This window comes from Thalassophryne amazonica, chromosome 10 (assembly GCF_902500255.1).
Source record: "Thalassophryne amazonica chromosome 10, fThaAma1.1, whole genome shotgun sequence".
Taxonomy (NCBI): domain Eukaryota; kingdom Metazoa; phylum Chordata; class Actinopteri; order Batrachoidiformes; family Batrachoididae; genus Thalassophryne; species Thalassophryne amazonica.
This window is the reverse complement of record NC_047112.1, coordinates 18,588,756-18,602,361: the sequence shown is the minus strand read 5'-3', so window position 1 is coordinate 18,602,361 and position 13,606 is coordinate 18,588,756. Positions and strand designations below refer to the sequence as shown.

General features: G+C 40.4%; 1 protein-coding gene across 1 annotated transcript in view; it reads left to right on the top strand.

The window, feature by feature from the left end:
• The window catches only part of gpc1a (glypican 1a), a 107,209-nt gene extending 102,749 nt beyond the window's left edge, over nt 1–4,460 (top strand). The window contains exons 9-10 of the mRNA XM_034179502.1: nt 552–727; nt 3,760–4,460. Coding sequence (XP_034035393.1) covers nt 552–727; nt 3,760–3,941 — 358 coding nt within the window. The 3' untranslated portion in view covers nt 3,942–4,460. The remainder of the gene's footprint in view (nt 1–551; nt 728–3,759) is intronic.
• The last annotated feature ends 9,146 nt before the right edge of the window (nt 4,461–13,606 follow it).

Here is a 13,606-nt window from a genome sequence, read left to right as displayed (position 1 = left end):
CCATTGGATTCTATGAAATGTGACATAGGTTACCCTGTAATGTGATAATAAGTGTAACACATGGTGCACACTATTCCTTTTTCAAACCCTGTTCCCTTAACCAATAATTTGCATCACTTTTTAACAAAATTGGAGCAACTTTAACTGTGGCCCCCTGTACAAACTGAAATTGACCTTTGTCACTGTTTTTGCCATTTTTACTCCATAACATTCAGTCAGAGATAGTCCAAACGATACCTTTTTGAAATCTTTATGATCAGACGGATAACGTGGTATAGTTTTTTAATATGATTGGGACATTTGTAATTTTTGACCCCTGTGTAATTTTTCATTAACCCCTACTTGAAAAATCAAGTGGATCGTCTGCTTTTTTCAAAAAGAGTGACGTCTAAGGAATATTTACGCTGAATGTGGTGTTTGTACCACCATTTGAAAGATTGTTTCAGTTATCTGCTAACCATATTTCACATTTGAGATTTTCTGACCAAAAACTGATAGATCCTTATTGCCACAACACATCACTTCATCCCCTTTTCCTCTGCTCCAATCAGGTACCTTCCAGAGGTGATGGGTGATGGTCTGGCCAATCAGATTAACAACCCAGAGGTGGAGCTTGACATCACTAAGCCAGATATGAGTGTTCGACAGCAGATCATGCAGCTCAAAATCATGAGCAACAGGCTGAGAAACGCAATGGAAGGAAACGATGTGGACTTTCAGGATGCAAGTGGGTGAAAACTCCCTAAACACACACACAAACTGTTTGGACTCCATCTGCACACAGCGCAGTGTCCCTGCTAGCAGCCAACCAAGGCAATTATCATTTTTATGTGAACTGTCCACGTAATACTTGTGCATTTTCCAGACTAGGCTGTTTTTTTAATATTTTGGGCTCTAACATTAGAACCCAGGTGCAGCACCGGTTTACACTGTCATGAGGCACTAGAATGTGATGGCTCCATAAACCCATGAAAACCCGAGTTTTTCTGATTTTTGTACTGCACAGTGTTCAGAAGCCACATACATAGTAGGGTTTATGATGCACATGTGAGCACGATGGTGAATGCACCTGATTTGAAAACAAAATTGAACTAATTTAGTAAAAACATAATGAAAAAATATAAATCTTGAATAAGTCTGGTTGTACCATGTTTTTACATTGGCTTTCTAAAACTTCATCCGTGAGTATTTGACCAATATTAATGTACACTTCAGTGCTTCATTATGTCCCCAAAGGGCAAATACCATGCAGCCAAGTCATTCTAAATCATTCCGATCCGATCAAGCCCATCCAATTCAAAATGGCCTAAAACAAAATAAAGCAAAATGTTTGTTCCATTCATTTGAATTTGAACTGCAGCAAACGCCAAAGATGCGAAGAGGCTGACACTGTAACCATCCTTTACCAACTCCAGCTGGATACATACAGTAGTTGCTCACAGGGCCTCAAACTACCAGACTGTTTAGAAGCAAAAGAAATACCAGTTAAAAATGTGATTCCTAAAGTGTGGGCCATGAATGTACTGCAGGTGTGCTGTGAGAAGTCATTAAAAATAAATAAATAAAATCATCATTAAATTTCAGTTTTGTCTTTGAGTTTAAATTTACCCCAAAATATGTAAAATATAATGTAATAGAGATAAATAATGGTGTGCCCATCAAAATTGTGCTTAAAGTGTTGGGTGGACATCAGATGATTTTCCGATTTCAAAGCGGGCTGCGGAGTTCTTACGTTTGGGAATGGCCGCTATATTCTATCCCTAATGCAGTTATCAAGCTGGGCTATGCCTAGTTTGAACTAGTTACTGGTAACTATTTTCCAAGATTAGTTCTCTTTTCAACCCCAAATCCAAAAAAAAAAAAAAAAAGTTGGAATGGGATGGAAAATAAGTAAGTCCCTTCATCTTCTCCATTGTTGATTTTTTTGTTTGTTTTTTGTTTTGTTTTTCTCCGCCCTACTTGGGGTTGCCACATCCAAGGTGGATCTGCATGCTGATTTGGCACGTTTTACATGCCACACTGAAACAAGTGCACATAACCACTTGGCCACCACCTGCCATGGAATAGAATGGGATGGAAAATGGAAAATACACACACACACAAAAAAGCTGTGATTCTTACATTTACTTTGGCTTCTATTTCATTGCAGATATTATGAACCCAAGAAGAAAAGCTGGGACATGAAAGCATTTACCATGTTGTAATATTTCCATTCCATCTGACAACTCTTAAAATATGTTTTGGCTTTGAGGACACCAAGTGATGAAGCGTTTCAGATGTTATTTTGTCCCATTCTTCCTGAAAACAAATGTTAGTGTGTGCAACAGTACGGGATCATCATTGTTTCAGTTTTCCACAACACATGAAATATCTTTGGTTCATGCTGTCTGCAGTGAATGTTTTGCACAGTAGGTGGAGGTGGGATTACACCAAAGATCAGCTCTGAGTCCTTTCTTGTTCACATTGGTGATGGACAGGTTGACAAATGAGATCAGACAGGAGTCTCCATGGACTATGATATATGCAGATGACATTGTGATCTGTAGTGAGAGTAGCAAGCAGGTTGAGTCTAGCCTGGAGAGGTGGAGATATGCTCTGGAGAGGAGGGGAATGAAAATCAGTAGGAGCAAGACAGTGGAAAATTGCAGTTATAGGGAGTAAAAGTGGTGAAAGTAAAAAGTAAGTCCCTTCGGCTGCTCCCTTGTTTGCACTCAGGGTCACCACAGCAAGTCCAAGGTGAATCTGCATGTTGAATTGGCACAAGTTTTACGCCGGATGCCCTTCCTGACACAACTCCGCATTACATGCGAGTAGAGAGGAAGTTGAGTCTAGTCTGGAGAGGTGGAGATATGCTTTGGAGAGAAGGGGAATGAAAGTCAGTCGAAGCAAGACTGAGTACGTGTGTGTGAATGGAAGGGAGCCCAGTGGAATAGTGCAGTTACAAGGAGTAGAAGTGGTGAAAGTAGATGAGTTTAAATACTTGGGGTCAACAGTCCAAAGTAATGCAGAGTGTGGTAGAGAGGTGAAGAAGAGAGCACAGGCAAGGTGGAGTGGGTGGAGAAAGGTGGCAGGAGTGATTTGTGACCGAAGCATATCAGCAAGAGTAAAGGGGAAAGTCTACAAGGCAGTAGTGAGACCAGCTGTGCTGTACGGCTTAGAGACATGGCACTAACAAAAAGACAGGAGACGGTGATGCGATTCTCTTTGGGAGTGACGAGGATGAACAGGATTAGGAATGAAGATATCAGAGGGACAGCTCAGGTGGGACAGTTTGAAAATAAAGTCAGAGAGGTGAGATTGAGATGGTTTGGGCATGTGCAGAGGAGGGACCCAGGGTATATAGGGAGAAGGATGCTGAGGATGGAGTCATCAGGCAGGAGAGGAGGGAGGACAAACAGGAGGTTTATGGATGTGCTGAGGGAGGACATGCAGGTGTTGGTGTGACAGAGGAAGATACAGAGGACAGGGTGAGATGGAAACGGAGCAGCCAAAAGAAGAAGAAGAAGATGATGATGACGTAGCAATTGGGGCAATGTGACGGCAGACGAAATCAGTGTTCAGTATCCAGACCAGTCAACAGTTGTGCTGCTTTGTTGTAAACCTTCCTCTCTTCTATACTCTCAACTAATGCTTTATAAAACTTTAAGAACAAACTGTGAAGGTCACGTTTAGTCTTTGCATTAATTGCCACTTCCTGAAACGTTGATGCTCACAAAAACAGAAATACTTTATTGTAAAGGGATTCTTTCCTCCCTGCAGGTGAAGACATCAGCGGATCGGGAAGCGGAATGTGTTTGAGCAGTCACTGTCCTCGGAGCAGACCGGGCTTGTACGCCTTCCCACCAGACAACAAACGGGTCAGAGGTGTGGCCTCATCCCAGACCCACCTCTGCAGCCTCCTACTTGTCTTTCCACTGGCTGCCATGCTGCTTCAGCGATGATGGACAGCCGCTGCAGCCAATCAGACTCTGAGCTCGAGAGGCGAGCTGAACCACGGGATGGACTCAATGGGGTTATCGGGGTGGGGGGGATGATGGAATGATGTATTTGCCAAAAAAAAAAGAGACAGTAGGGGAATGAATGGACATAATTTTGAGCAAAATGGGACTGCATTGTTTATTTTGTTTTGCTCGGTTTTAACACGCAACAGTTTGGAAGTTGAGCTGGTTTCTGTGGAGTCCTGGGACGAGGATAGTCTGGGACTAGGATAATCTGGGATGAGGATAGTCTGGGATGAGGATTGTTGGAGACGTGGAATGGTGACGAATGATTAAGAATATCAAGTCGATTCAGCTCCAGGATCCCACCAGCAGCTTCAACTGTGTGTGAAAAGGGTTCAGGACCTGGTCTGTGGCGTGTTTTGCAAGGGTTTGATTTTTTTTTTTGCTTGGTTTTTTTTTTTTTTGCAAAGGTCCACTTTAAAACAAAGGTGTAAACTGTAAATGTGTCTGTACAATAGGGAATTGCTGGCGGCGCCACATGGAGCCGTGAATGTGCAGTATAATAATATTCCACCACCCCCCCTAGAATCTGTGATGCAACCGTCCACCTTTGGTGTCTAATGTGAAACCGATACTGTCCATCAGATCTGAACTACTCTGTCCTCCTGAAATGTATGATGGTGTCATTGCAAGATTTATTTTTTTGTTTTCAGAAAACAGCAAGTGGACACTTTTTCCAAGTCGTCTTTGTGAAGAAGTTGCAGTCAAGCACAAAACAAGCAGTTTCTCCAAATCGTTTACATTTTCCTGCAGCAATGACGGAAATCACTGCATGCGACGGCCGCGCCTCGTAAAGTAGGAAACATGCACGTTGAGCGCCGTTTCCGCAGAGTGGGCGGAGCACGCCGCCTCCAAAAGTAGCGGATGTGGAATGTTGCAGCACATGTGATTTAGTTGCTGATGTCCAGTTGGTCAAACCAAAGCACTTTTACTGTACACTGGTGTCCTTTTGTGTTTTTTTTTTGTCCTCAGCATCGTCGTCAGCAGTGTGTGCAACATTTGTCATGACCCTGTCACCAAGTCAGGTTTTGTAACTGCAGCAATATTAAAAAGAACTTGCATGGGCATTGCAAAGAGAGGGGTTTTTCACTTCGTGAAACATTTGGATGGTATTCTGTCATTTATCTTGGTGAATGTTTGTGCATTTCTCTGACAATACAGTGCAAAACAATTATGCACCCTAGAATTTTGCTGAAAATTTTTGTGAAATTTAGTATTTTAGTCATAATTGAAATGCACAAAAATTTCTAATTCAGCAAAAATCTGTTTAAACTCCCCTCGGATTTATTAAAGGTGTTATGAAGGTGATTTTAACCAGTAATATAGAAGCCAAAAATTCTTTTCTCATTAACTGTTTAGTGTTTTACAGGTGTTCTGTGCAGAGAATGAAGCAACATAATTTTATTTATTTATTTATTTATTTTTTTAAGGCTTCTGGTGCCCGGCGTGGTGCGTGTTGATGTCAGTGAGACTGTCAGAAGGTTTGCAGATGACGAGCGATTTATTTTCCTGATCTTTCTGATGTGATGGAGAATGAAGCCGAGCAGATGAATCACTGCTGTTTTCTTAAGTCTGCTGTCTGAACAGTGTTTCTTAATCGATTCTGCTCTCAGGCGTGTCTGAGCTCGATTTAACAGGACCATCACTCAGATAAAGATAAGATAAACATTTAAAAGTCATTTGAACTGTTAAGACACACACACACACACACACACACACACAGAGATTTAAAGACCATAATTATAACTGTCCAGTCGGATTCGTATGAATCATTTGTTCCAAACATGTCAGATTGCAGTTGTAGAAGACAGTGCCACCTGGTGGTGACTCTGTGCCTGCTGAGGACTTGCCCCAGTATCTGTTGAAATTATGTCCACGTATATCCACTAATCCACAGATCAGTGAGTTATTTCTCTGCGTCTTGAAAATATATATAATATATAATGCAGATATAAACTTTGACTTCTAATACTGCGATTTACTGCTTTTGATAAAGATGATGACATTGTTTGGGGTTTTATTTTTAAACGCTGAAGATCAGCGAGGGAGGCATGGATAACGACATGAAACAAAAACTATAACAGGAGCCCAGAATGAGCAAGATTACAACACTATCAGGTAGTTACAGAGTCAACAAATGAAAATAAATTGAATTGTACAGTCTTAATCCAAAATGGAGTGAATTCTTTTTTCCCTAAAAATTCTACTCACAACACCCCATAATGACAACATGAATTTTTTTTTTTTTTTGCAAATTTTAAAAAACTAAGAAATCATATGTACGTAAGTATTCACACCCTTTGCTCAATACTTTATTGGTGCACCTTTAGCAGCAATTCTTGAATATGATGCAACAAGCTTGGCACACCTATAGATATATCTTTGGCCAGTTTTGCCCATTCCTCTTTGCAGCACCTCTCATGTTCCATCAGGTTGGATGGGAAGCGTCGGTGCACAGCCATATTCAGATCTCTCCAGAGATGTTTAATTGAATTTATTTTCATTTATATAATGCCAAATCACAACAAAGTTGCCTCAAGGCGCTTCATACAAGTAAGGTCTAACCTTACCAACCCCCAGAGCAAGCACACAGACAACAGTGGTAAGGAAAAACTACATCTGAGGAAAAAACCTCAAGTAGACCAGACTCAAAGGGGTGACCCTCTGCTTGGGTCATGCTACAGACACAAATTACAAATCACAAATTATTGGGTCAAATTACTGGGTCAGCTAGGTAGGGCCTACCCAACCTTAAAATCTGATCTCACAGGAACAGAAAGCCAGTGAAATGGGTGTAAAATGGGTGTAATGTGATCAAACTTTCGACTTTGTGTCAAAAGTCTGGCAGCAGCATTTTGAACCAATTGGAGAGCCCTAATGCTGGACTGCGGTAAACCAGAAAATAGAACATTGCAGTAGTCCAATCTAGAAGAGATAAATGCATGAATCAGGGTCTCAGCATCAGCCATAGACAGGATGGGATGAATCTTTGCTATATTTCACAGGTGGAAAAACGCAGTCCTCGAAATATTTCTAATGTGGAGGTCAAAGAACAATGTAGGATCAAAAATTACCCCAAGGTTCCTCACTTTGTCAGTGTGATGTATGACATACGAGCCTAGGCTAAGCGTTAACTGGTCAAATTGATGCCGATGTCTCACTGGACCAAGAACCATCATTTCAGTTTTATTAGGGTGACCAGATTTGGGTTTCCGAAAAGGAGGACAACTTTTTTTGGGTGGGTGGGGGGTGAATTCATGGGTGTATCGGTGTATGTTATGACACAAATGACATGGTGTCTGTATAACAATTGCATTTATTATAACAACATATGTACACTAACAAAAACATATGTACACTGACATTTTTGAGTGTAATAGTGGTAGACTAAGTAAAAAAAAAAAAAAAAAAGAAAAATAGGGCCATCGGTGCAGCATTTAAAAAAAAAAAAAAGGCCCCTCTTCAGTCCTCCTCTTGCAGGGTGTATTTGTTAGAAGACTGCATCTCTTTCAACAGTTTATGATTACCCATTAAGTAGGTATGAAAATCTTTGCAGGTCATGTTCCTGAAATTGTACTGGGTGCACAAAATCCCTTTCAGTGAATCCACAGACATGCAATTCCTCTCCTTCATCCACTGCGCTTGCATCAGTGAAAAGATGTGCTCCACATTTGCATTGTGGGCAGCTATGGCAAAAAAAAAAAAAAACTGTACCATCTTAAGCAGCTCTGAATGAAAATCAACACTTTTTGACCTTTCAAAAAATTTGGTCCACCTCTGATGTGCTTGTAGATCACTGAATTCCGCACCATTTTTCTCAATGAATTTCTTGAGATTGGTGACGTGATCAAAGCACTTTGCATCATCAACTTCTACTCCCGTTTCAGCCAGGTTCCTGATGCAGGCCTCCACATCATTCCAGTCTGGAATTTCACTCAGATCCATCCACATAAAAGTGGAAAACTCCTCCATGGGTGCCATCTATTTCTGAAGGTAGTCAAGACATGAACTGTACAGGCCCTGAACTGAGCACTGAACTGGTCACACCTTTGCCCATATCCATCCTTCTGCTTTTGAGCCAGCATACTCTTGACTTTAAGAGGCATGAAGTTGTTCATCTTGTGCTCATGAAGCAAGCTCTGGACCTTGTTTAGAATCCTCTTCACCTCCACAACGGAGTTATTCTCCCTCTCCATCTCTTGAATATTGGACTGAAACACTGACATCAGTGAATGCATTTGCCACAGGTAAATCTCACTGAACTCATCCTCAAAAAAACATCTTGATCTGCAGTGGTGGCCTGTCCTGGGACAAAAAGAATGCTTTCAATGCTGGATATATTTGCAGTAATCGCTCTATCCCTAGGAATAATGACAGCCATCGTGTCTTGCTGTGAGAGAGGACAACCCTGTAATTAACATCAGCAAATTCACAGTACTCCTTCAGATTCTCTGTGCGGACAGCGTAGATATGAAAGTAGTGATAGATTTTGAAAATGATTTGCTCAATGTCAAGGTCTAGTGTGTCTGTACCATGGTGAACACAATTGTTCAGAATATGAGCTGGACAGCCAACACCAATAAGAGCTGTGTTCTGCAGGGACTTCTTTAAATTTGCAAAAACATTCTTTCCTTCCTCATTACGCCGGATTCCTCCAAGCGTTGTATTGCAGTTATCTCCAGTAAATGCAATGCATTTAGAAAAGATTCCCTTCTTTTGCAGTGTGTCTTTTATGTACTGAGCAATGGTGTCAGCTGATTCATTTGGGGTGCTTTTAATTTCGATTAATTTGCTTTGCACACCACCATTCTTCCAGTTGTAATATTGGATCAGCAGAGGGAACAGTTTTACTGCTCCATGGTTGCTGCCATCAGTGGACACGCCACAGTAGTGAATACCTTGAAGTGCTTCTAAAGCAACGTCAACAGAATGGGGGGCTATCACGGAATTTACAATGGCGTCATTTTCGTTTCGGCATTGCCGTAGAACCAGCGGACACACGTGCTTTCGCTTGTTAACACTTGGGGTAGACTGGCTAGCCCACCCTACTTCCTTCACACACACACAATGCAAAGTGACTAGATTTGAGGAGAATGGCGTGACTAATTTGTGAACGATACAGAGAAACCTGGAATTGAGTAAAAATGGAATGGAGTGGCAATTCTATTGACAATGTACTGTACATGTATTATGTTTTCGGCAGTTGAACAAAATCCCGGACAATTTTGAAATTCCCCCCGGACATTTTTTTACGTCTCAAAAGTAGGACATGTCCGGGAAAACGAGGACATCTGGTCACTCTAAGTTTTATCAGAGTTTAAAAGTAGGAAGTTATTAGACATCCAGCTTCTCACTGATGCAAGTCAATCTTCTAAGGATTTATTGTGGATGACATGAGTGAGTGAACGTGGTGTGTGTGTGTGTGTGTGTGAGACCCCCATGCCCTTCCCAATCAGCCTACAACCTCCGACTCAAAGCCAACCGCCAACTTCTATCAGGAAGGGCCGACCACCAAAACAACACAAAGACAGACAAAAATGAAAGACAAGTGGTGAAGACCGTAACTGAAGTGAGACACAGAGGAGACGGGGCCCCAACCATACAACATACCAGGACAAACAACCACACGTGTACAAACAGAGAGAGCAACAGTCTGTTGTCTAATTAATGAGCATTCACACCCTAATCTGAGACACCAAAGTCTTGGTCCCCTTGAGAGCACCCAAAACCGAATTGTGGTGACGGCCACAAACACGCAACCATCCACACACAGAGACCCAGATCACAGCTAAATATCCGATCACCAAGTGGTTAATGCCCTTGGTTCTGTGCAGAAGGTTCCGGGTTCAAATCCCACCCCTGCCACATTTCTCCATGTAATGTGGAGTTGCGTCAGGAAGGGCATCCGTCGTAAAACCTGTGCCAATTCAACATGCAGATCCACCTTGGATTTGCTGTGGCGACCCTGAGTGCAAACAAGGGAGCAGCCGAAGGGACTTAACTGTGGCTGGTGTGTTGGGCCAAGATAAAAGTACAGAACTTTACCATATGACATGGACCACTCCAGCACGTCAGAAGCCATACGGCCGACCTCGAGCAATGATGGAAATGGGTCCAGGACGCAGGGCCCCAGGAGAAACCAGGAGAAAAAGGGCAGCGGAAGGGCACAGGGGCCAGGAAGGGCAGCCCCCAGAGCCACCGGGGAAGCACGACGAACAAACAGGGGAGTGGCCCGGTGGCACCGGAACACACCCCTAACCTGTGTTGCTGTTTTTGAAGTGCATATGTGTTTAATTGTTTTTTTTTATTTTCACTTTTGATACTCTGTGTGCTTCTTACCCTGTGTGGTGCTATACAGTGCTGCTGGAACGTTGTATCTAATATAATCTAATCAAATTTAATATGGATACGTTTAATTGTACTGTTTAATTTTCAGTCATAATATCAAAACGACATTTTTGTCACAATTTTTAAGGGCGAGTACTTAATGAAATATTTGAGTACATTTTCTATTTCACATTTTCTACAAAATGTAGGCTGATAAAATTCAATGTCAAAGTAAAAACATGAACAATGCATTTATATTTGATTTGTAATTCAATATTTATTATCATAACTATATGATTAGCATCTTATTCCAGTACTTTCTAAAAAAAAATATTTGTGCCCAGATAAACTTGACTGGGTTTTAAATATGTATGAGACAAAGAGCATCTTGTTAAATGACAAAGATTCTACTGGACAATGATCAGAGGCATCAGGAGGGATGCAGTCATCATGTAAAATGTTGTGACTTAGGGAGATTTTTTTCTTCTTTTTTCAGGATTGCTGTAACCCACTTCTGTTCTGAGTATATACTCATTGCTACCTAGGTTCATAGGAGCTAAGAGTAATAGCAATAACCAGTGGACACAGGTATATATATATATATATATATATATATATATAGTTAATGTGAAGTGTTTAGTTTTAAGGAAAACAATGCACAGTATAAGGACAAATAAAAGTGCTTCTTCAACGGTTCTCCAACCTCTAAAATAGAATTTTAATCAGTTTATATCATTGACCAAATAATTACTTAGTTTTAGTGCAAAACAAGCAGGTTTTCATACCTTTGAACTTCTCGGAAGAACAGAAGCAGTGCTCAGTAGTGTGGCTGATCAAGAGAGCGGCGACATCACGAGGTCGAAACAAAATCGGTCACATGACTCGTGGTGCCATCTTGGTTCCAAAATGGCGTTCGCTGTTAATCTGTCTGCATGTAAATCCAGCTATTTTATTTATTTATTCGCTGAAAATGACGGGTTGTTGTGCATTTGGTTGCACAAATATCCGAGACTCCCCTCGGATTTATTAAAGGTGTTATGAAGGTGATTTTAACCAGTAATATAGAAGCCAAAAATTCTTTTCTCATTAACTGTTTAGTGTTTTACAGGTGTTCTGTGCAGAGAATGAAGCAACATAATTTTATTTATTTATTTATTTATTTTTAAGGCTTCTGGTGCCCGGCGTGGTGCGTGTTGATGTCAGTGAGACTGTCAGAAGGTTTGCAGATGACGAGCGATTTATTTTCCTGATCTTTCTGATGTGATGGAGAATGAAGCCGAACAGATGAATCACTGCTGTTTTCTTAAGTCTGCTGTCTGAACAGTGTTTCTTAATCGATTCTGCTCTCAGGCGTGTCTGAGCTCGATTTAACAGGACCATCACTCAGATAAAGGTTCAGGATGAGCCAGGGTTAAAATTATGACATTTTTGTGTAAATCTGACTTCAACGCCAGTGTTAATTGTCGCATCCTATTTTAATTTATATGAATTTTTGGCTTTTCTGGCTGTAATGAGGCGTCCATCGTCTGTTTGTCATCCACATTGTACACAAAATGCTTGAAAATGCTTCTTCTCTGTCACCTTTTGATGGATTTTTGTTCTGTTTTGTTTTCTAAATTTAAGGATGGTGCACAGAACCTCTTCACAGATTTGCCAGATTTGAATTAATTAAGGTATAAGATAATCTCATTAAGAACTTGACCATTTATTACACAAACATTTAAAAGTCATTTGAACTGTTAAGACACACACACACACACACACACACACACAGATTTAAAGACCATAATTATAACTGTCCAGTCGGATTCGTATGAATCATTTGTTCCAAACATGTCAGATTGCAGTTGTAGAAGACAGTGCCACCTGGTGGTGACTCAGTGTGCCTGCTGAGGACTTGCCCCAGTATCTGTTGAAATTATGTCCACGTATATCCACTAATCCACAGATCAGTGAGTTATTTCTCTGCGTCTCGAAAATATATATAATATATAATGCAGATATAAACTTTGACTTCTAATACTGCGATTTACTGCTTTTGATAAAGATGATGACATTGGGGTTTTATTTTTAAACGCTGAAGATCAGCGAGGGAGGCATGGATAACGACATGAAACAAAAACTGTAACAGGAGCCCAGAATGAGCAGGATTACGACACTATCAGGTAGTTACCGAGTCAACAAATGAAAATAAATTGAATTGTACAGCCTTAATCCAAAATGGAGTGAATTCTTTTTTCCCTAAAAATTCTACTCACAACACCCCATAATGACAACATGAATTTTTTTTTTTAATTTTTGCAAATTTATTAAAAAAAACTAAGAAATCATATGTACGTAAGTATTCACACCCTTTGCTCAATACTTTATTGGTGCACCTTTAGCAGCAATTCTTGAATATGATGCAACAAGGGCATCGAGATGTACAGATTCCCTTCAGATCTGAACAGAAGAAAAAAAAAAGCTTTGAGAGTTCATTTTATTGTTCAGTCCCATGTACAGTAAAACTCACCTAAACCGTCATCGTATAAATCAGATATTCGCAGTCACTGGACAAAAAAAGTCCCAAGGTTTTTGTATCGTTTTCCAGGTAATAAACACTGTATATAACGGATTTTGTACAACGGATTTTCGATCACATTGGATAAAATGTCCCATCCGACCCCCCCCCCCCCCCCCCCCCCCCAAAAAGTCCAAAACACCTTTTTCTATTGTTGTTGTTTTTTCCACTAACACAGTCAGGACGATCTGTACCAACACCAATAAAAAATGCTACAGTGACAAGGAATTAGGGTTTCTGATGTGCATTGGACAGGAATTGTTTTTTCTCTGAGTGGCACAAATATCATTTGTGTGGCATTTTATTACATGTAAATAGCCACAAAAAAAAACAACAAAAAAAAATGCTTGAAGCATTTCCTGCATTTTAATGTGAATTGTTGTATAGAACTTTATGCTACATTTTTACAAATATTTTGAAATTTACAATTTATATTTGCATTCTAAGTTGTAAAAAATGGTTCATCAAACATATTTCTGGTTTTCACAGTAAAAAAAAAAAAAACTTTTTTTTTCTGATTCGAATTTTAGATTTTGGAGTGAACTGAGGGTCACTGTTTTAATGCAGTATGTCAGAATGAAAGAAAAATTGTAAAGTCACACGGGTGAGGTTGTGCTGAAAAATTACGCCATAAAGGCAAGGTAATTTTTTTTAAGGTAAATTATGAAGGTAGGGGAGGTGATGGTCTAGTGGATAAGGTGTTGGGCTTGAGTCCAGA